The sequence below is a fragment of the Parus major genome, chromosome 10, assembly GCF_001522545.3.
Source record: "Parus major isolate Abel chromosome 10, Parus_major1.1, whole genome shotgun sequence".
Classification (NCBI taxonomy): domain Eukaryota; kingdom Metazoa; phylum Chordata; class Aves; order Passeriformes; family Paridae; genus Parus; species Parus major.
The window spans coordinates 3271232-3295543 of record NC_031779.1 but is presented as its reverse complement, the minus strand read 5'-3'; the positions used below and the strand labels follow the sequence as shown (position 1 = coordinate 3295543).

The 24312-nt window shown below is 39.0% G+C and overlaps 1 protein-coding gene across 2 annotated transcripts in view; it reads right to left on the bottom strand.

The window, feature by feature from the left end:
• Positions 1-24312, bottom strand: part of ACSBG1 (acyl-CoA synthetase bubblegum family member 1) — a 36665-nt gene that overhangs the window by 11581 nt on the left and 772 nt on the right. Inside the window, exons 1-6 of one of the 2 annotated variants that reach the window (XM_015638587.3) lie at positions 24073-24125; positions 16265-16347; positions 7788-8005; positions 7065-7153; positions 6160-6280; positions 2363-2443 (exon numbers count right to left, since the gene is read on the bottom strand). In XM_015638587.3, coding sequence (XP_015494073.1) covers positions 2363-2443; positions 6160-6280; positions 7065-7153; positions 7788-8005; positions 16265-16347; positions 24073-24110 — 630 coding nt within the window. In that variant the 5' untranslated portion in view covers positions 24111-24125. Of the gene's footprint in view, positions 1-2362; positions 2444-6159; positions 6281-7064; positions 7154-7787; positions 8006-16264; positions 16348-24072; positions 24126-24312 lie in introns of those variants that run through there. The other variant, XM_015638586.2, reaches the window with a different exon arrangement.

The following is a 24312-nucleotide window of genomic DNA, read 5'->3' as shown; positions in this document are numbered from 1 at the left end:
TGTCTTTCCTGTCTCAAAAATGTTAGAACATTTCAGTGCCTTATTCTGAACATGTGTCCAAGGCAAGTTTCCCCAGATCTTGGCTATGGAAGAAATATGGTGAGTCTATGGTAGGTCTTAGAGCTTAATGTGTGAATTGCAATCAGACTATCTAAAACTGTGCTGCCATGAGTCTTAGCAATATCTAAGAAGGAATAGAAATACTGTTCGTCCTCCACCATCAATACTATGGATAAGTCACAGAGGCTACAACTCTTACACTCTCACACTGTAAGAATGATTTTGAGTATTATTTAAAGGAATCTGGATGCATCATTTTTAAGAGTATACTTGTGACAGCTCATCTATAATTCATTGTATACTATATAACTATGAAGCAATTGAATGAAAGCTTCTTTGCAAAAGCATCGTTATCTAGATGTATGAATATTTGCCCAAATTATGTGCTCTTTTATAGGAAACAGCATTTAATACTGGTCATAGCTTCCATTCAAATTTGGCTCATTCTAGAGTGAGATAAAACTTTGATGACACTGGGCTTTTGTGCCCCACAAATTGGCCTAGAAGAATTCTGAACCTGCTCCTCTGTATTATATGGGTTGGTCCCTGATGCTTCTGTTGCACACCCCTGATGTGCTGTTAAGTGTAGCATTGATCGCAATGTTAATTGGAAATTAAGAGTACCACAGTATTTTTTAAGAAAATTGATAACCAAACTGTCAGTTTTCTATTGCAATCATGTGATTCATACTGTGCTACAGAAGTGTGTTATTTAAATGCAAGATGCAGCACCTTCATTTTTCAGTGATTTCTTGGAGCTGTATCTAGGACTACTAAGCAGTAATGGGGATGATGAGAAAAACAGAGGTAAAAAAGGAGAGCCTCTACTTGAAGGTACTTAATTTCTTCTTTCAGACCTCTGGCATTGCCACTGGGCTACTAAAGTCAGCCTCTGTGGCACCTTAACCTCCTTTTCTTGGGTGGTAAGGCTGTCCTAAGGATAATTCATCAGTTTTATACTTTCTTCCAACAAACCACATCTCTGAAAAGAGAGGCACTGCACAGCTCTGTAGCAGCTCATATTCTATCCCTTCCCACAGAATATGGCTGCATCAATTTCACAAGCTCCTGGAAAGCCTGGTGGTGTGAAGGCTGTAATTGTTTGTATGTCACTAAGCAGCTGTTCCTGGTTTCCTGACCTTACTGTATTCTCACAGAGGAATGCATTGATCACTGAGAATCTGTGGCTCAGGCTTTGTTTACTGAGCAGCACCTGCAACAGATTGTGTTGGCATTCCAGCGAGTGTGGAAGGTACAGAAACAGTCACACCACACTCCTGACTCTGCATTCGCCTTCTGGAAACACACACTGCTCAGCCAGCTCTGTCCCTGCTGCTGCTCATCACATGGCACAAATGGCACAAATCCCTTTCATCAAATGCCACATGGGCCAGTAGTTTGCTCTGCATCACACCTCAGCAACAATCACTTCTGCCTTTGGTGATCTGATCTCTAATTTTTCCTTTAGATGACATAAACTATGGCAACTGTCAGACACTCATAACTATCCTGCTCCTCTGAGAAAATGCCCAACATAACACCTGAACACTGAACCAGAGTTTAAAAATACAGCAATTCTCACACATTTACATTTCAGCAAGTGCAAGTTGTTCAAGAATTAAATGCTAGCACCTTATCTTTTTAAATAGTAAGATCATCTTTGTATTAATATTTTTATTGTACAAGATGCAAGGCATGCTCTATACCAATATATACACTATTGGAACACTAACAGTTTATTATTAAGTTATATGCAAGACATAAACAAAAAAACACAGATGAGTTTTTTCTTATCAGATTATCAAAACTGCAAGTATTTAAAATATTTAAATGCTGTTCAGTGTTCATTATATTTTTATAGACTGAATAAATTATATTTCTTTTCAATATATTTTTCCACAGTTAAAGCTTTTCAGCCTAAAATCTGATGATTAGTCCAGTTAAAATACTGGATTCTTTAAAAATTGCTGAATTCACATGCATCAGGGAGCAATTTTATTTTTAACCATTTGAGAGTACACATTACCACCTAAAACCTACAGGTGTTTCCATAACCTAGTCAAGTTAAATATCAGGAAGACACAAGACAGACAGTAAAGCAAATACTTTAAATGTGAAGTATCAAAGGTAAATCAACACAAAAAGCTGATAAAGCTATTGAATGTGTTTGCTGGAACACAGCAATGCATTCTAAATGGTATATAATCACAGTAGAAATTTATCAAATAAATAATATCCCATGTATTAACTGGTAATACCCCATACATTATTTGGTTATGCCTCTATTCTAGTATTCACTCACCATGTACAAATTTGGATGTCTCTCTGCAATGGAGTCCTTATATAGCACCACAGCCTTCAAGTGTGGCAAGCGATTCCAGATCTGTTGCATTTTTTAAAACAAAGTTATTATTTATTATTCATGTCTTGTGTGGGCTTTTATCCACTCTAATGTTGCCAAAACTGTAATGGCTTGACAGCCACAAAAACCTCCCATATTCCTCCACCTCCAAATATTCTCCCCTAAACTCATCACCAACTAGCTCAACTAGAGGCAGAGGGATGTGGGAGGAAACTACATAGTCTACACAGACTACACAGTCTGCTCCAGGAAATCTAGGTTTAGTCAAAAGGTTTAAAAAGTGAAAAATACACTAGAAATGGCTCCTCCGCATCCTTCTCATAATGCACAAAAGGGCACATATAGGAACAGTGCAGGTCAAGCTAGAAGCTGATCCTCACCTGTGATTACTAATAAAGTCCCTCAATAAAAACTGCCATTCAAGTGCTGATAAAAGTTCTGCTTCCTTAAGGAAAAAAGCAAAGGAAGCTGTATGCACATTGTAAGGATAAATAAAAATAGAAAGCTGCAGGTTTACAGGCAGACAACAGTGATTTTGTGCTTTGCATGGCCTGCAGGAAGCATTGATTTCACAGAATTCTGTGGGATCCCATGCCTCACAGATGCCTTTCAATTAATCACATTTTGAACTGAATTTTGCCAATACAAAAGCAGTGGCTTGATGGTAGCCAGTATGTACATATTATTAGGAGGATAGCAATTGAGATGTTATTATTTCAGTCTTGAGTTCCAGAAAAAAAGTTTCAAAAAACCCTCTGCTAGATAAAGCAGTGCTGGCCAGAGCTCTCTTATTCTACATAATGTGTATGAACCAAACCCCTCAAGTTATTCCATTTGGATTCTTCTCTCCATGTTCACAACAGCTGTAGTGGTTTAGGTTCACTAATCTGAGTTTCCTGGCCAAGGCACCAAACAATGTGGTGGGTTTAGTGCTGGCCAAAATCACCAGTGCACCCACCAGAATTACTCACCCATCTCCTGTTGTAAATTATGAATTAGGAGGAGGGCAAAACAGGCTCAAAGCTTAAAAGGTACGAAGAAAACTTTATTAACAGAACTAAAAGAACAAAAATAATCAGAATAAAACTTTCAGAATACTTTTTCTCCCCCTGCCCGACTCCTTTTCTTTCCTAACTGACAACACAGAGACAAAGCCTGGGATTTTCAATCAGTTACCACCTCTACAATAGTCTTTCATCAGTTTTTGTAGGGAGAGGAGTTTTCTCTTGCCATGCCATTCTTCTTCTCAACAAGAAACAGTTCTCTTGTGGCTTTTTAATTTCCATGGATAGCAGCAGCCCAGAAAAAAAAAAATAAAAAAATCTGCAATTGTGAAGCTCCTCCCATTTTCACAGCCTTCCCACAGCTGAGTGAATAGGTCATGTCAACTTATGGGGTACTATTTTAAGGATGAGCTGTTCAAAAGCAAAGGTTCCCTTCATCTATCTCGGTGATAATTTTTATTTCTGAGAACAGAAGTCTTCTCTCTCTGGGGGCAAAGGGTCTTCAACACTCTCATCTCTCTAAGCTTCTCATAGAATCACAACTTCTTCAACATCTACTTTGCTTCATCATAGATGCCTCTGCTCACATCCACAGTTTGAATACTCTATGCCCCCACACTTTCTCATGAATTAAAAGTGAATATTTTAGTGTATCATAGTCCATCTCCATGGCCTTACCAAAAGAACTTCCAGCCCCAATACTAGGGCATCTCCTCATTCTCCTTCCATCTGGGACTTGACTCCTCCTTTACTGACTTTGGAGACTTTATATTGTCTTCTATGTATCTTCACTCTGTCCTTTTCTCTCGTTTGAGAGAGGATTAAAAGCTCTGCAGGTCTGTGCAGTGAAGGAGTGAGTATCCTGCCCAGACCTGCAGATGGTCATGGTGATTTCTGCCAGGCAGTGTCCAAAGCAGTCACGGTGATGGATGTGCAGGGCCCCTTCCTCTGCCCAGCAGCTGCTGGGGCTGCACAGGGGGGGCTGTGGCAGAGGGGACCTAGCCCAGCCCAGAGCTGCTCCTGGGGCCCAGCAGACCCCGGCTCGGTGCAGGCTGACAGCAGGGGCACAGGGCTTAGTGGCAGTGAGATGTTAGCAGCCGTGGCCCTGCAGCCTGGCCACCGCTGGGGTCCGGTCTCGGCCCAGCCAGGCCGTGCAGGCCGCAGAGGGGCCAGCCAGAGCAGAGCCCTTCCAAGGCCGGTCACCTTTCAAGGCCGGAAGCAAGAGAGAGATTTCCTGGCCTTGCCCGTTTTTAAAATGTGGATTTCACATAGGTGGACCCAGCTTCTAAATGGTTTAATACATTGTCAATTCTCAGAGCTAGCCAGCTATTGTTTTTTTCTAGGTACAGAGGAAGCTTTTAGCAGCCTCCTCCTAAAAACAATTGTCACACTATTGTCACAGTACAGCTGGCCTGGACTGGACAAAGTAAATCTGAGCATAACACAAATCCAATTTGGCTGGCCTGGTTCATGCCTGAACATGTTCCCAGATAAGTTACAGGAGACCCTCAGCCAGTCACATCCAAGCTGAGAAGCAAGCACATCACTGGCCAGAGATCTGGGCAGAAAGAGATCCCAGCCAATAGATATCTAAGCCTGGGAGTTTTGAATCAAGTATAAAAGTGAGCTCTGCATAATGAACAAAGTTGTTTTGTCTCATGAGAATCTGGTTCATGAGTTGTGGAGTTTTCATCTTCCCACCCACAACCAGCATGTTACAAAAAAAATCATTTCTGTGGGTGGCTTCTTTCCTTCTCACCAAATATCAATTAATGCAAAACCAGGAAAAGAGCATAGCCTGGTATTGTGTCAATGGCACTGCAAGAAGGCATGTCTGACTGTGGGTTTTTATAGAATACTTAAAAAAAATCTTCCTCCATATTGCATATAAAACATAACTACAAAATACAAAGTAATTCATGAACAGCATATATGAAATACACTTGAAAAAAACAAAAAAAACACCATATTTTCTCTCTTGCAGGTATGTGGTTTTGGCAGAAAGCTCCACCATGGAGGGCCCTCCTGCTTCAGCAAAGAGTGCCATTTGGTGCAAGTTTAATGAGTCCACAGGCCTCCCTCAATATCTGACAGCCAAACAAGCCCTTCCCAAGAGCTGCCTGTGCTCCTCTCCCAAGTCACCTGGCCATCAAATCCGTCTTTCCATCTGGCACTGCTGCCCAAGAGTTCTGTCAAAATTGAGATTGTTCACTTTTGGAGGCTCCTGCTTTCTCACTAAGGTCTGTCTAATGTTGATCATGATGCCACCAAAGTGCAGTAAACCCAAGAGCCTTAATGGCTGATAGTACAAGCAGGAAAAGATGATAACTTGGAAGGAGTATCATTCTCTTATAATTCTGAACACTGACATCTTTAACATTTAAATGGCAGACCTCTACAAACCTGCATGAGCATAACCTCTTCCATTCAAGTGGACTGTGCTTTTCCAAACAGAATCAGGTGGTGACAATAAAAACATGGGATTAAAATGTGGGTTTTTTCAGGTAACCCTGCAGTGAACCATCCAGTGAGCTCTCTGCTGGTGCCACAGACACTGCAGAGGGTCAGAGTCACCCATGAGCTCTAACACAAGATACCAGATTTCTGAGTAACCATACACACTTCACAAAGAAAGGTTTTATGACACAGAGAGTGTACATGGTATTCAGGACCAATACAGCATTGAGAAATTAAAAATTGTGGTTTCTCAGTAATCATTCAGCTACCTTGTACCTGCATTATCTTGTCCAGCTGTTTCTGATTTTCCACAACCATTACATCAGTCTTGCTGTCATGAGCAATGTAGTGACAGGCCTCTGGAGAATTGGTTGTATAAATTCCTGTGACAATTCCTCTGCATCAAAAAATTTATATATATTTAAGAACATACATTTATATGCATACACACACATATACATGCATGAAGTATCAAAAGAGAATAATAATCAAAGTCTGGAAGAAACCTGAAGGTATGAAGATATGGAAGCAAACAGCAGGACAGCTCTAATGTTCATTTCACATATTCAGATATACGTGAATCTCTGATTTATGCACATTGCAAAAATTAATCTCTGAACTATTCAGTAGAAGATGCTGTGGGTTAGGACTCAGTGTTTTAACTCAGTTAAGGTTACACAGGAGTTAGCTTGGGAAGTGATAAAAAAATCTCCACTTATGTCCTCTTTGTTCAAGCTGTGCACAGATTCCAGTTTGGATTTCATTGGTACAGAACAGTTGAACAAGTAATATCCCAATTAACAGGTATCAAGACAGAAGAAATCAGGGTAGCTAATAGTATATTATTATCATTAATATAAATGAGTGATTCTCATTAGTTTCCCACATCTTCCATTGATAAGATCCCATACAACAGCTTCTGTCTGACTGTCATGGTTAAGCCCATGGCATGTGACTGTCATGATTAAGCCCATGGCAGACAGGAGCTATTTGTGAGTATCTGGACTATTTGGGATATGAGACTCCAGCAGGCTGCTGATCATGTTAATCAGCAACACAACTTCCAAGATATGACACAAAATACTTGATACTGACTTGATACATTTCCTAGCAAAACAGAAATCCCCAAATTCCCCTCAAAAATTAACCCACCCAAGCACCTCCCCCCCAAAATATCTTACCCAGCAAAAACAGCTCCAACAGCTGAGATGAACCATTCTGGAGAATTAAATCCAAGGATTGCTACACTATGAAATCGTTCAAGACCAAGCTTAAAAATAATACACATAAGGTTATATAATATAGGCCCACAGGAGAGAAACATGCATACAAATATAAACCATGGAAACTTTTGATTTATTATTACAGTAGTGACAAGGTATGTGAAAGCATGTTTTGGTATCCATAGCAAGCCTGGTATTTATCAGCAATTAACAGGATGTGAATTTTCCACTACCTTCTCCTGTCTCTCTCTGCTGCCCAGAAAGGCCCAAGACCCATTTCAATATGAACAAGAGCATAATGAGTACTAATATTACCATACATTTAGATGTTTTAAAGATTGTCTTTATCTCACCAAATTTATGATAGCAGTTTTTCCCTATTTTTCTTTTTGGATCTTAAGGCCTCATGCTGAGCTCTGCACCCATGTCCCAGAGACAGCGTGCAACACAGCAGCTCCTCACTTGCAGTCAAGGTTCCCTGACAGCAGTGTTACCTCTGACCAAAACTCATTTTCATAATTATCATTTCAATGAAGAATATGACTACTGATCTTCAAATAATGCAAAAAACCTCTTATATATTGTGGAGTTTGGGGTTGGGGTTTTTTTGATAAGTTTTTTTTTTTGTTTTTAAATTAGACTAAAGGATTAAAGGCATTGGTTTTGATTTCCTGTACCTACCTTCAAAAAGCTCTTGGCTGCTTTCCTAGAGAGACAATAATATTCTGAAAAAGTTATTTTCTCCCATTTTCCATTCTTTTTGCTGGCCAAAGCATTAAGGGATCCATATTTTTCCACGCTCTCCTTGAACATCTGATGAACTGTTATGGGAGTCTCTGGGCATGAGTTATCTATTCTCAGTCTGACTCTGCCATCAGCAAAAGAAGTCCACAGGGACTCTGGAAGGGAAAGCACCATTGTCAAGATAATCTGTAATTGAAAAATACCACGTGACTGTGTATCAGAAGGCAAGAGGACTGAATAAAAATCATAGGACTAAGCACAACTCTGGCACTTCCCAGCTCTTGAGAGAAGGGCTTTCCAATTTTCTTATTATCAAATATACCATGTAGAAAGCGAAATCTTTATTTCTTATACTTTGTTCTGCATCTTGAATAAAAGTACCGTACAGAATTATGTTGATGATCTGTGTGTTGCAGGCACATTTCCAGTTTCAGAAGAATCTGCCTGTGCTCAGCTCTGCACTCCTCCTTGTGCCAGGGGAGTAGGTGGTGAATCAGAAGGCTAAAGAGATACAAAAGATACGAAACCTTCACCCCTGTTCAGTAACCAAGCTCCTTTTGCATGTTATCTCTTCCCTACCTCCTGGCCCTTCAGCTATTCTCCTTCATCCTGTCCCTCTTTGCTGCTATTTCCTACAGTTTTTCCCTCCATCATCTGCCCATGTTCTAATGTGTCCATTCCACTCACTCCTGTCTCACCCTGGTCCCATGGTTCATCTTCTGCTCTTGTCTTCCTCTCTGTCTTTATGCCATCCACTTTTTTCTCCCTGTATTTTTTTCTCCTCTTCTTTTAAACGACAAAGATGCAGAGTACCAACAAATGTCACTTGGCTCTCACCACGGGTGCCAAGGACTGGGACAGTCCCTGGCAATCACAAGAAATGTCTGCCTCAGAGGCTCTCCTTGCAAGAGGCTGAGTATGAATACACTCCTTTGAGGATCTAGGGGTTATAAGCTGGCAAAATTCAGGTGAATTCTCACAAGGAAAGCACAAACCCTCCCATGACTCCCTCATCAAACACTTCCCATACTTATGAACAAAACAGTACAAGAACATTTTAAGAACACTTTTTTCCTTTGATTTTCTTTTATAAATGAAGCAATATTTTTAGCATAGGCATAAAAAATGGATATATTATACAGTGAGCTGGTGAAAAAATTTCAGACCAAAGTGCTTGGGTTTGTCAGAATGAGAGTAACAGAAAACAGTACCTTTTGTAATTCCTAATAGAAGTTCATAAGCATAATTGTATTTTACTACACCTATGAACAGTAAAAACTATAAAGCAAGTTCAGTTAGTATCTGTGCTGTTTCCTGCCACCTCAGTGGCTGAAAAAGAATGGTTTTGGAGTGTTCAAAAGTACAACACTCATCACACTCCTCTCCAATACTATCCTAGTTGCTTCAGAGGTCTGGGAACTGCCTCTCTGAGCACTTTTGGCAATACAGGAACACATCAGCCATAGCTGAGGTCCACACCAGTGCTTTAGAACACAGTTGCAGCCTCCCTCAAAGTCAGGCTTGCAGTCTGCACTGAGAGCCAGAGGCACAGCAAAATACTGTAAACTCACAAACCATTCCATTCCATTCCATTCCATTCCATTCCTGCTCCTGGCTGGCAGACTTTCATTGTTCTCTTGACAAACAGAAGATCCTAATGACAACAGTAAGTACAAATAAAGCTGCTTCATCTTCATGCACTTTCATTTTCTCATGTGTAAATTGAACATAATGATTTTTAAAACATAGGTGTGGAGCTGTGCTTAGGTCAGTGGAGAAAGGGCATCATAAATTGAGACAGTTTAGAAACAAATAGCTCTGAACAAGTTTAGGTAATAGACAGACTTTATCAAAGTGTAAGCAGTAGGCCCAATGAATACTTCATGAGTCAAGAAGGCAAAGTGGCTGTTTCTTAATCCCAATGCAGGTATGAAAAGGATGAGAGGTAAGACCTGTCAAAGACAGAAGCTATTATTAATCCAAATGTTTATTGTCTGCAGTGACACACCAAAGCCCAGATGAAAAACTCTATATATAGCTGTTCTGGCTTCTAAAACAAAGGTGTCAGGGACTGCAGGTGTGCTTAGACACAGGCAGGTGACTGCCCTGCTTAAAATAAAATCATACCATACTAAGCTAAAATACAACATTCTGGTCAATTTATTAAAAACATTCCTGAATAAAGAGTACTTCTCTTGAAAGAAACTGAAAATATTAGCAACATTCCTACAATAAGACTACAGAAGTTGCATTAATAGTCTTTTCACTTCAGATGTGCACCAGATAACAGCTCAGTTCCCAGAGAATAATGAAAACCAATCAAATCCCTGAAATACCCATACATAAAAACTAAAAAAGTACTTGAAAACTGGGTTTCCTTTTGTTTTCCTTATGCAGGTTTTTCTGGTGTTAAAAAGGCATCTTGGATTCATATCAAAGACAACAGAATGTCTTTCAGACACTCTGTGCATCACCTTAATAATACTCAAGATACAGCACAAACAAATACAAACCTGAATGCCCATTCAGTGTCTGCTTTTGCACATATTTTCAGGTAGTTCTTAAATCTCAAAACAGTTCTGAAATATCAATAAGCCAAATAATTCTAAAAATCTAATTAGTCTGTCCCCAGAGTTAGTAAAAACAACAGAACATGAACAATATATTCCTCTGTCAGTTTGCAGAGGGATTTTGAGCAGAGGGCTCATTCTTTGTAGAAGGTGTCTGGGAAGGAATGCCTGGCTAAATACAAAATACATCAATTATAAACATTGGGAGAAACAAAACAGGTGTTCTGCCTAAGTAGCATCAAAGTTAAACTGCAATGTGCGGGCTGGAAATCAGTTCAGTACCTCCTAAATCCAAAGTGGAGATGAGAATAAAACCCCTCAATATACACTATTAGCATTGGTACATTATACAACTGTAGCTTCGCAGAGCCCAAGATAAAAAAAAACAGCAATCCAGCTCAAAGCACTTAATGCTACTGAAAGTTTTCTGTATGCAAGCAAGAAACAGTTGTTCCTTTCCTCTTTCTTCCACTCACTCCTGCTACCTGCATTATACTTCATACTCAAAATGTTTTTTCATCCACTACTATGTGACCGTGGTTCATGTCCTTCATATGAATTCTGAAGGTCAGAGATGCTGCAAAAAGATTTCTGCTTAAAGAAGGCTGTATTGTCAAATAAAACAAAAAGAGCAGAGATTTTATTCCAGTAAAAAAATCTGGACTGTCACTGTTTGAGGCTCTGGAAGGACATTTTTTTTCCCTATATCATTCTCCTCCAAGGCCAAAAACTCCATAATCAGACTTAATTTTCCATGTTTCACTGTCTTCCCTGCCAAAGTAAGAGACAGCTTGGGGTAGTCTCATTCATTAGTTATAACAGGATGATTGTACTGCAGCCTCTCCTGGAAACTGTTCTAAGAAAAGCTGATCTAAATACCTGGGATTTAGGTGGGCAGTTTTCCCACTAAGATGGAAACTAAAGTGCAAATTCAACAAGGAGCTTTACAGGAGGAAAAAAGTAGTTATGAACCACTTAAAAGGTACACTTGGAGTTTTCAACTGATCTGATACAATACAATCCTAAACTTATTCACATGGACATGTGAATACTGTATTATAAAAGCATATTTGTTACTCAAATATTTTCTACCAAGTTTGAAATGATCCATAACATAGAACACAATTTGTACTTTTTAACATGTACAATGGGAAGCTCTGACATGGTTCAAGCCCAGATAGCAAAAATTACTTTAAACAGACAAATAACAATTTTTTATTTTTTTTTCATGAATAATCAGTCTGGCTGAAACTGCTGGACCTCTGGGATACATGAAGGAGACTGTGTAGTAGTTAAAAAACAAAGACAAGCATAATACACTAATCCTACAGCTTAAAGCTAATATCATTAGTGGAACCTTCTCTCTGTTTACTACCTGACCTGCAAGTATTCTTGTGACTGCCAGCAAGGATTTGAGAATGTAAATAAATTCAGATGTTTATGGAAGAACAGCTCTGAGAGTCATAAAATGCAAAAGACCCAAGGTCACCTTTCAGACAGATAAACAGACAGGCTGATTATGGAATGGCCCTGCTGCATGATCTGAGCAACTCCAATTCCATAGATGTGCCCTGCGAATCAAGAAGTAAACCAGTAATTTAACTTCTGCTTGAAAATTAATCAGATTTAATTCACAAAACAGAGTCTTGATTATATGCCAGATGCTGCAAAACATCCCTCTGCCCTAATGACGAGAGAAGGAATTCAGCTCTTTGCTGGAGGCATTCCTGTCATCATCCAAGATTCCACTGCTATGACACCATCACATTCTGCTGACAACAGAAATACACCATCCCTCCTCTCCCCCACTATTTTTTTACTTTTCTTCAAGATGTCTGTGACCCTGAAAGATTAACTTCATTTTAGTAAAAGCTGGAGCTGAGTACAGACTGCTTAGAGTCTGAGAACTTGGCACCCATGTCAAACTTCTCCTTGTGCCAATAAACAGATTAAACAAAGGTACAGAACTTTGGAATTTTAAATGAACCTGGAAGTCTCAGCCAGTCTAAACACATAGTGATTCTTCTAATAAAACACACAAACCAGCTCCTGTGGCTTGCCTTGCCAAGGCTGGGGGAGGAAAAGGGTTTTCTGCTATATTACCAGCTTTCCACAACAAACAAATAATTTTACCCTCTCTAACAGAAAAGACAATAAATAGAGGAAATATATTTAAATTTAAACTTAATTTTTAAATTAAAAACACACAGAAATATTTAAATTAATGGAAACTTCTACTTTTTCCACCGTAGGAAAAGGGAACAATTATTAATTACAATAAAATATACTGCTCTTCACATCAGTAAACCCCTACAGTGTGGATCAGAGAAATAAGATATCCTCCAAAGAATGCCTCCATGAGCTTATGTGAGGGAGTGGTGCATCAGGACAAGTACAAAATAAGCTTCATAACAATACTGACGCTTCTAAAACTGATTACAACGCACCAAAATGAAAGCGTGTGGAGGGTGTAATCAGGAGGAAACATCACTACAGAAACATTGCCCAGGCATGCAGGAATGGAAAGCCAAAACTCAGAATTTAAATTGGTGAGTAATGTGAAAAGTCACAAGAAGGGCTGTTACAAGGTACAGTGGCAACCAAAGGGAGAACCAGTGATGTGGGCAACTCACTGACACAGGACATGCAAAGGGCTGATGCTCCTGATGCTCTCAGTGCCTTCTTCACCTTGATATTTACTGGCAAGGTCCAGCTTCAAAATGCAGAAGAAAGAGGATTCAGAAAGCTAAGGGCCAATCAGGTTCACCTCAGTCCATGGAAACGCTATAAAACAAACTCTCCTAGAAATCATTTTGAGCTATAAAATGGTGACTGACACCAGCCAGAATGGCCACCCTTGACTTGGCCCTGGTAAATATAACCCACCTGCCTTCCAAGATGAGTTGACTGGCTCTGAATTGCTGACAGCAGCAGCACGTTGCTTACTCTACTTTTAATAAGGTCTTTGACAACTTCTACATAGCCAGGAATCCTTGGAAGGTTCGAACCAGCTGCAATTGGAGGAACAGGTAGATAAAAAAATTGACTGCATAAGTAGTTTTTAAGAATGGTGGTCAGCAATTCTACATCTTGTTACCAGTCAATTCCAAGTGACATTCTTCAGGAGTTACTTGTAAGAATGAAACTGTTCAGTGATGGTTCTGCTGTCATGGACAATAAAATGCACCCTCAGCAGCTTCAGTGAGCAAACTTGAGGAAGTGACCAACAAGACAAAAGGCAAGGCAGCCATCCAGATGGACCTCAGCACACTGGAAGAATGGGCTGATACGACCCAAAAGCTTGACAGGGGTGAAGGCAAGTCTTGCACTCTGGGGAGGACAGCCCAATGTGACAGATGGGCTGGATGCCAGCTGGTTCAGCAGGAAAATCCCTGTGGTTCTGTTCTGGTGGACAGGTCAGCTGCCAGCCAGTTGTGTGCCCCAATGAAGATGAAGGCTAACTACACCCATGGCTGCACTGGCACGATTATAGCCAGCAGACCTGGCTATAATCTTGGAAAGGAAAGGGATCATTTCCCCCTACTCAGTGCTCCTGAGACAGTGTGCAAGAGAGAGATCCTGAAAAGCAAACTGGCACAAGCCCAAAAGAGGGACTCCCAGGCAGTCAGGGGCCTGGAACACACCACATACAAGAATCCCTGCTGGAACTGTGTTTCTCTAGTCTAGATAAGATAAAAAATTAATCTACCTGCAGTTTGTTAAAGACTGAAGCAGGTACTACACAGAAAACAGATTCTCCTCGGAGGTACACAGCAGAAGGACAAGAGGCGATGGACATGAGCTGCTGCAAGTAAAATTCTTGCTGGATCAAGAATTTCACATTGTAGGAGACTCAGCCTAAGAGGGACTGAGAAGCTGTACAATTTCCATCCCTGGAGTTTTTCAACTCTCACCTGAACAAAGCCACAAGGCTTCCTACATGCAGAGAGATGTCCTAGTTGCCCTCCAGTGCTCTTTTCCAACGTAAATTATTTTGTTGATTCCATCAGTATAAAATCAGCATGGATGGATCCTCTTCTAACTTCACACTGGTTTTAAGTCAATATAATGCCTGCTTCCAACACTAAGGTCACTCTGGATTTACATATGCTCTGACCTGCTTCCACAGGAATGAACTTCTATATGTTGGTAAAAAGGAATGGGGAAAAAATTCCAGAACAACCTGTGGTCCTCATTAGATTAATTTACTCCCAAGGTTGCAGAATATATCAATTATAAAGTGAGGAAATCAGTTCTGAACAAGTAGAAAATATCAGAATCTCCTCCTTTTCTCTTTACATACAATGTAGCCCCCCTGCAATCAGACACTGAACTTCCTTCTCATGAAAGATCTTCTGTGAGGAGTTTTTGAAATTCAGCCCTCACTTCACCACTCAGCATCTGCATAGCAGTGTTTCCAAGTTAAACACTGCTTCCCATTTAAATGGATAACAAGTAGTGCCACAGATTCCCAAAGTTAAATAGAAGACAAAGTCTAACAAATTGCAAGCTCCTGATTCATCAGCTAGAAACATATCTACACACCAATAAAGGAACTGCTTCATTAAAATGGATGAGGTGTGACCTGTGTTTGCAGGACAATTACAATGGAACAGCTGGAATGGCTTCTACACTTAGCTGTTCACCTCACCATTGTGGCAGAGGCTGTGGTCACCTCTGCAGGAGTGGCTGAATGACATGTGCATTCCTGCCTGAGCACTGCTTTACAGCCCAGCTTACTTCTCTAAATTGCAGCCAGCAGCAACCTCTGGGAGAGAAGCAGGTAGGGAGCTGACAGCATTAACCACTGTCCCAGATAAATTCTTAGGAAAAGAGGTCAGAGCCTTCACAAGCACACAAGCAAGCACTCTGCAGAATCACAGTCTCAGTGACAATCTACATAGATAATGTGTGGCACAAACAGTTCAATAAGATAACCTGTAAATTTGAAGACAGGAGTTCGTTATCACCTTTATTCATCCACATTTATTTGCTGCTCACTGAAAGCATATAGCTAGCAGCTCGATTCTTGGAAAGAACACTACTGTGTATCAAAGACCTGCCTATTGAAAAATAACTATATATCCATACACATAGATATTTATACACATATATAATGATCTGATTGATCTATGTAGCAATCTTGCATGCAGATTTTATACACATATGAAGTCTGCATGCAAGATTGCTACATAAATCAATCAGATTACTATGGGCTCATTGCTTCAGTTTTCTCCTAGAACAACTATTCTGTTTCAATGAGCACATTTAGATACCAGTAGCAGCCTCACCAAGGCAACAGGGAGCTCTCTTGGGGCTGCAAACCTTCCAAAGAACTTCAGAAAGTTCTGGTAGCAAACCTCCTTTAAGCCACACAGTAGCACGTCCAGGCAAACCATTCAGCACCGCAGTTGGATTAAATGACACCAGTGTGCACATGCTCTGATACAACACTGAACAGACCAAAGCACAGATATTCCTTTAAAGTCTCCAGTCATTACACTGCACACTAAATCCCCCCCAGGTGACAGCTGGTGAGTAGGCTGTGATGCCAAAGGTAACCCAACAATTTCCCAATGGGATCAAGTTACTTTTCATTTTTATCTAGTCATCATCTCAAATACAGACAAACACTGGCAGCAACTATAAAATCCATGCAAATTTACAAGCAACTCCTGGAAATTGTTCAGCAGCCCTGACCCACTTCAGTTTTATTTTAATTTTGTCTTTCATTATTTGAGCCCCGAGAAATCGTCAGTCAAGAATAGACATAAAAATGACATTTAAAAAAAATAAATTCTAGTAAGAGCTTGACCTTCCAAGGATCATCTTTTACATGCTTACCTGCTGGCTCTATGCCTTCACCCTGGGTGTCCTCCAAATGAGGCAGTAGATCCCTGCATACAGTCTGTGCATCTGTAAAGGTTCTAAAAGCAAATAGAAGTATTATCCGGGGCACTAGTAGGATCTACTACAATCAACATACAAATATGCAATATAGATATCAAAAGGTAAACAAAAACACAGCTTGCCAGCACTTTGAAATTCAAGCAGGTGGAATTAGAAAAATCAGAGCTATCAAATACATTTTGACTGTGTTGCAAACTCCACTATAACCTAGTTAAATGGAAATGCCTTCACCCTAAGGATGACCCTCTTTATTTCATGCTTTTGGTTTCAACACCATGGAATATACCAGATGAAGACACTAACTTTGAACCTCAGAAAGTGTGAGGTATGAAGTATGGAGAATTAATTACCAGTCTTAACCCTGCTCATACTGACACTGCTAATATCACAACATCTTGTAAATTGTCACTGTTGATACTTGTTGAAACTCTGAAGTAAGGGTTTTTTTTTATGCCAGGAAGAGAAGGCAATTTAGTTATTAATAACATTAATAATACTAATACCTAGAAGAAGAAGAAAGAATACTACTAATAATAATAATTTCACCAACATAACAAATTATCATTAACACATGGATGAAATTAACTTTTCCTAAAAGTAAACAGACCAAGTTTAAAGCACAAAGTCCAATCCAAAAAGTCTGTAATGTGACAGACTGCTAAGAATTCCATGAGCAAAATATCTAAACAATAAGCATTTAGAAATTACTGAATATAGCAATACACTGCAGATTATTCATGAATAGCAGCATAAAGATTTTTTAATTTAACTATTTTCATTTCATGGAACAAGGAGGCTAGGATTTGCTTCATTCCTTCTCCATAGGTACAACAGAATAGTCCTGAGAGAAGCTCAGGAAGTCCTTCCCCTCCACAGTGTAATAAATTAACTCAAAATGTAGAAAAGGAAAGTTGAAACAATGCTCTTCACAGCTTTCAAATAAATAACCTCAAAAGCACTTTTTATACAGTGGTGACAGGGAGCAAACAGCAGGACCAAACACTACACCAGGCACTATTTCCCATTTTATATTAACAAACACTTGTAAAATATTTAAATATGTGGGACACTCCTAGAATTTATTATTATTTATCACAATGAAACTGAACTGTAAAAAAGCCTTAGCCAAGGTGTATCCCTTTAAAAGAATTCAGCAGACTATGTAACTCTTCAGCCATCAGAAGTGACAACCACAGTTCTTTTCCTGCCCAGTCCCTCCCACCAAGTCCCCTTGGAGCAGGGCACAGGTCACAAAAGCAGCTAAAGGAAAACAAGGAGTCATCACTAATCTTGCCTGTGAGGATATTTCCTCTCTTGTTAATGGCATAATGGCACAAAACATGAAAGGGCTTGTCTGATAAGCAGAATGGTCACTGGCTTGGTGAAGGCAGATGCTGATGAGAAACTGAGTCATTTAAATAAAGGAAGGGATTATCCTGCATTTTGAAAGGTAAGCCTGTGTTTGATATGCGGAAGAAAAGGTGACTCAATGAAGTGGGATTGCAAACACCGAATGACAGACCAGGAAGACTTATTTGGGAATAAAACCAAAACAAACATCTGAAATAACTTTAGAACATATGTTTGTCTGCCATCTCAAAGCACTTGATATAATTCTTGATTATTTTCCTATTTTAAAGAAAAAACATATTTGATGTTTAGCAATCCAGTGCAACCTTTTCCTTTAAATATCTTGTGAATATTACAGCTTTTTATTATTTTACAAAACAAATAAACTGAAGTCTTGGTCCAAAGATAACTGAATGTCACTTTTGATGAAAACAAAGAGCAGAAAAACCTTCTGAATAAAGCAATTCTGATTAGTAATGTATTGGAAAAGCCTCACTTGAAGATACTAAAAACTTTAATAAACATCATTAATTACTTTTCTCAGATTAATATCTCTTTAGTTTGCTTTATTCTTATCTGTTATAAGATATTGGTTCAGTTTACATTATATTCTCTTTATAGAAAAACAGCCAACCAACATCTGAACTTCTGGACTTCCTTTGGTAATGCTTCAATGCAAAAGTTCTATGAGGATCCCTAACATGTTCAGGATCATCCCAAGTGTTAAAATTGGTAACACTCCATGCAAGGTAGTTATTATCTGTCCCCATGAACCAGGCAGTTCATTTGAGAGTGACTTTTTTGCCCTGAAAGTACAATAAAGAAATTTTCTCTTCCAACAACTTCTGTGTATATCCAGACCACTGTTTCTGAGAGAAAGAATGTGGCTTTGATGACTCTACTTTAACCTTTTATTAGGAGTTATTCCTTTAAAAATTAAGTAAATATCCAAGAATGGTTATGGTATTGGGAATTGCTCAAGACTGAAGTGAGCAGAATTTGGTGAGGCTGCCTGATCAAGAGCTTACTGAGCATAAATTGCAGCAAGGAGAAAAGGCTCTGCAGAACCACGGCGTAGTGCCAAGACACCCCAGCAGAACCAAAATGGTTTGGATATCTGGACATTGGCTCTTAAATTTTTTAGTAAGACTGAAGTTCTGCATAAATTATTCAGTGTTATTAGTGCATCTTCCAAAATCCAACTATCAGTTTAAAGCTGGACTTTCTACATCTGATTTCTGCAAGTTTACAATTCCAAAGGCAATATGCAACACCCTCTACAAATCACACAGAGTGTGAATTTAACAATAGAGGTCACTTGAACAAGTCAATTAGGATAAACTGAGATAATGTTCCAAAACATAGACCAGTTAGAACCAAAACATCTTTCTGTACAACTCCATTAGCATGAGTGACTTTTAAATGACAGGATTTCCTGATGCAATTTGGGTTTGAATTTCAAGGTACCACTATAGCAAACATGAGCTCATGTGCTGCCTGAATTCAACACACTGCCCTCACCTGAGTCGAAAGCACAGCTTAGGCTGGCTGGCTTATCCAGAGGTCTGGGGCAAAGCCCAACACTGCCCAAGCCACTCCCAGCTCCCACCACTCCCCTGTGCACCTTGGATGCTATTCCACACTGAAGCTGTTCTCACACACCAGGCCAACCTGAAAAGCAAGAATCTGAACGTTCTCTATACTGCATTACCAAAGAGAGAGCTTCCTTTCCCTCTGTGTTTTCCTGACTGTAACAGCTCTAGTGAGATTTATTTTTGTGACCCAGTGGAAGCAATGTGTGTGTGAGGTAAAATAATGACTGATGTAACTGACAGCCCTTCCTGGCTGGGCAAGAGTCACCAGAGAAGAAGCATCCAATCTGGATTTGGTGGCATAGCAATTACTGGTTTTATGTGAGTGTATTTGATAGCAACCACTGAATACAGTATCACTTTTATTGTAACTACAGAAACTAAATAGCACAGCTAAATCTCTCCACTTCTATCATTACAAAATGACAGTGCTCTTTTGCTAATTGCACACTAGAAAAACTGTTTGTTCTGTTACCATAACGATGCTTAGTGATTAATGGCACTACTTACTGTGCTACTAATTTCCATATTTTTTTGTTGTTGTTTTAAGGGACTTTTAAGGGAATTAGCCTTTTCCTTCCACAGGCTCTGTTTTCTGTTCTGGGAATTAGAATTTCTGCTTACACCTCATGCTCTAGGCCAAACACAGACAGATATTTGCTGTCCTCTAAATTGTTTCCTCATAGTAAAATCTGGTGAACATACAAACATTCTTCTTCTCATGACGAGAATCTATTAAGTCAGTTTTTAATATGTTAATAAACTATTTTCTTCTTTGGAAAAAAACATTTTACAGAAATTCTAACTTGAATAAGCCTTACAGGATACACTGAATGTCCTGTATAATTAAGTTGCAGCTTTTCTCTCAAATTTAAAACTATGAAATTTATGTTCTAGGATACATTTTTGCCTTGTTTCTGCAGAGTGATTTCTACTATCACAAACTGCACCACGAGAATATGAACACTGTTATGCAGCCATCATATTACAATGACATTTAAGGGGAACTTATTCATTAAACAAATTATGTATGGGAGCAAATAAAAAGATATCTCATTCTTTTGATATTCCTGTTCCTTATCCTATTCCTGTTGTTCAACTCCTGTAACCTTGTCAATGTTAAGTTTTTACCAGTCAGCTCTCTACAGGGATTTTTTTAATTTCAATTTAAAAAAAAATCAACCTTTCTATAGAGGGGGTGGCTTTTGCTAAAGTTGCAAAATAAGAGTTTAACAAATATTACATACATAAATTGTTAATACATTATTCAGAACAAGGCATTCCTTTAGACTTCAGACCACACATTCACCCAGAGCCATATTTTGAGCTTCCAGACGTGTGCTGTCAGATTCACAATGAAGATAACATCTCCTCCTCCCTTTCTTGGTATTTCTGTCGCAGAGGCCTGTCCATTACACAGTTTCTCCACTCCCACCCTACTCCTGGGTACTGTTGTACCATGTGTGAGATCACCATACAGCAAAATATTTTTATTAATTAATTACTTTTATTCTGGTTTAATGGATGAAATATATTCACTGTTGAAGACACTGCATTCAAAACATCCATTATCAGATAAGCTGAGGTTGTGATGTGATGCCTAAATTTATAAGAACAGTATGTTCAAGGTGCAAAGCTCTGGCTGTGGTCAACCATGTTACTGCAGTTCAGGTCCACTTCCAAAGCTTTTATTATAAAACTTGCATGATTTTTTTGCATGATTGCATTATTTTCTGCTTTTGTCCTTTCGAAATCAATTATCCTACAGACTGTCTGCCACAGGGAACACAGCCAACAGGGAGGGAATGCACAGTTACACATCTGCAGACTGCACACAATTTCTCTGCCCCTTACACTCTGTCCCCTTCCCTAATTTTTTCCAAAAAGCGATCCCGTTCAGCTTCTCCTGGGAGTGCTCTCACAGCACTGCTTCCAGACTCAGTGGCTCTCAGGAAGGCCCACTGCTGCTCTGTGCTCACTGTGATGATCCAAACCAGTGCAGCTCCTTTTTCTGCCTTGCTGTTCCTCCAAGCATAACATCTACAAACTCACCAACTACCAGAGGCTGCATTCATATGGCAGAGGGCATGTTACTTCTTACAGCACAGTCCTCACCTTTCAATTAAACTCCTTTCTCTGCTTGCCTTGCCCAAAGAAATATTTTGTAAGACACACATGTTTATCTTAGAGAGCAATGTGTGCAGATCCCCATTTGCACAAGTACTTTTTTCTTAAACACTTCTTTGTTGAATTTGCTTTCCTAACTATTAAATATTAATCCTATTTAATACACACAAAAAAATAGTCCAAAGTGGAAAATATACATTTTTCCAAGACAGAACTTCTTCATAAATTTTGTTTTTATGTTTCACTGCTTGCTTCTTGTGAGGACAATTTAATTCCTTCTCTAAACTCCTACAGCTTGGTGGTTTGATTATTTAAGGAATCCATTATAAAGTGGATGATAAAACATCCTTCTTCCAATCAAGTGTCCATCTTTTGCTGTTTCAGTCTTGGTGACAAGTGTCCTAAATATTGATCTGAGAAATTCCCCCCTCCAAGCTTTTGTTACATGTTCTCCAGGCCAACCCAGCTATATACCTTACACCAGGCTAACTCTCCATTAGAGCTGCTTTGGTGACTGAAAACACTACAGCTGCACATTCTTAAAAACTTTTCATTGGGTGTTAGACATTTTCAACAGCTCATTGGGGCATTTGAATTCAAGATGGAATCATTAAGTATTCATCTGACAACTCTTCTGGCAGCAAAAAGCAGTGGCTTAAATTACCTATGGGTAACCTCTGAAAACTGTAATGATTCTGGCATTTTGCCTAGAGACTTCAGAAACTAAATATCTTCATCTGGATCCCATTGATGAGAAATCCTTTCCCAAATCCCCATATATCCTACAAGAGCCAAATCCAGTATTTTAAAACAGAACTCTGGGGACAGATTGTAGGAATGAGCACAAGACAATAAATTGAGAATCACAGATCTGACCTAGAGTTCTAGATAAAGACAATAAAGTCACCACAGCTTTGACAGCTCAGCAGCTAAAGAGAAACATGACTGGCACAGAAATAGCCAAGCAAATACTGTATCTCCAGCCTCCGAGGTGCTGTCAACTGTTACCTAAGATGCACTGAAGATGTTTACTCATTTTTTTATTACATAAAAGAAAAAAAAAAAAACCCACAGTAATGACACACCACATTATTTCTTTAAACCCTCATTTTCTATAACGTAATATTATTCCTGTAATGTGTAGAGAGTCACAGGAGGTCCCTATGGACACTGTTGTCTATTATGACCAGTCATCTTATTTACTAATTAGTCCCGTATTCAAATGAGGGCAACATTGTAATACATTCCTTATTAATTCTATTTAAAAGTTCCCCTTTGCCCTTGAAGAACATTTTGCTGTTAATTGGTTTCTCCTCATGAGAATTAAAAACAGGGCCATAGATCAGCCCAGATATGTTCCTACTCTTGCAAAAACGCTCAGCCAATTTTACAATCACTTTGATTTTCATAGTGCACAAGAAACCAGTCTTTGTCAAATTACTCACACAACTTCTTCTCTCACAAAGATACATTTAAAAGCTAAACAAATGCTTAATAAAGAACAAAATACTAGTGATAAAGTTAGCAGCTAAGATCAATTTTACCATGTAACACAGTTAGCACACCCCTTCTAGTAAAACCTGTATCTTTACTTGCACAAAACTGAACTGAAGCATTTTTTTTCTCTTGTTAAGAATAAATATCCTCAAAAATCAGGTCATTTATTTTGGTGAGCAGACCAGTTTTACAGATAGTTGAGGATTTCATGGCTGGATGGGAAGAAATTAACAATGTAACGAGCCTTTTTTATTCTCCCCCCTAAAAGGCTCTATTCAGCAGTTGGGAGCATACTACAACCCTGCCCTGACCTTGGTACAGATTTTCTGGCTCTGTTCTCCCCTGCACAGCAAAAACCCAGACCTGAAGCAGAAATCTCCCAGTAGCTGTCTCTGTATGGCTATTTGCAGGGAATGCAGCAAAGTTAGGTCACACAGAACTCATTATTTCACCTCTGCCTCATTTTTTAGGTCACACTGATTCAATTTCGGCCTTATAAAAGGGCTTTTTTCCCTATTTCCATTTGATACAATTTTATTTTCTTTGTCTGGTCCTTTCTACATGGAATCCTAGTTCCAGCATACTAAAAAAGGGACAGAAATTTGCTAGCTAACTTCAAACCACCACACCAGGTAAACAACAGCATTTAACATGGCAACATGCACTGGCATCTTCAAAAACAAACAAACAAAACAATGAAGTTTTAGGGTCTGATATTCTTTCATTAGAAATTCAGAAAAAAAACAAATGCTAAACTCCTTCTAATACAGGAAGCTTAAGCTTCCTGTTTGCAGTGGATGCAAACCACTGTACTTTTAAATTCTCTTTTAACTTTTTTCTTTAAGAGAGAAAACAGAGATTTTTTTAATTTTTTTTTTTTTTTTTGCTTAAGCAAGTCATAAATAGAAGCATGCATGGACTAAAACAGAGGCATTATTACTAACTTAGCAAAATCCTAACTTTCTTGAGTCACAGTGCACATATACCTATACTGATTACAAGTCAAAGCAACAACAATATATTCAAAAGTTTTAAAAGATTTCTTAAACTTCTTCCTGTTCTGAAAACCTTAAGTCTTTGGATTGCCCCTCATAATTCTTATCAAGGATAACAAAACCCAGAAAAGAAGAAACCATTATGGCAGAAATTCAGAAATTATCCCAACCAATCCTTTACCTGAAAGGATCAAACAAATCTTCCAAGAGGCACAACATACAAGTTGTTCCCTAAACAAAAGTGAAGTTAGATTTCACTTAACAGAAGACTAAATATCATACAACAGGTTCAGTCTCTGGAAATGGGTATTAGTACTTAGAAATACTGACAAACTTCTAACAATCAGAAGCTAAAATATTTCCCATGAGATGTCTTGTTCTAATCTTAAGTACTTCCACAAACTCTAGAGATGGGGAGAAT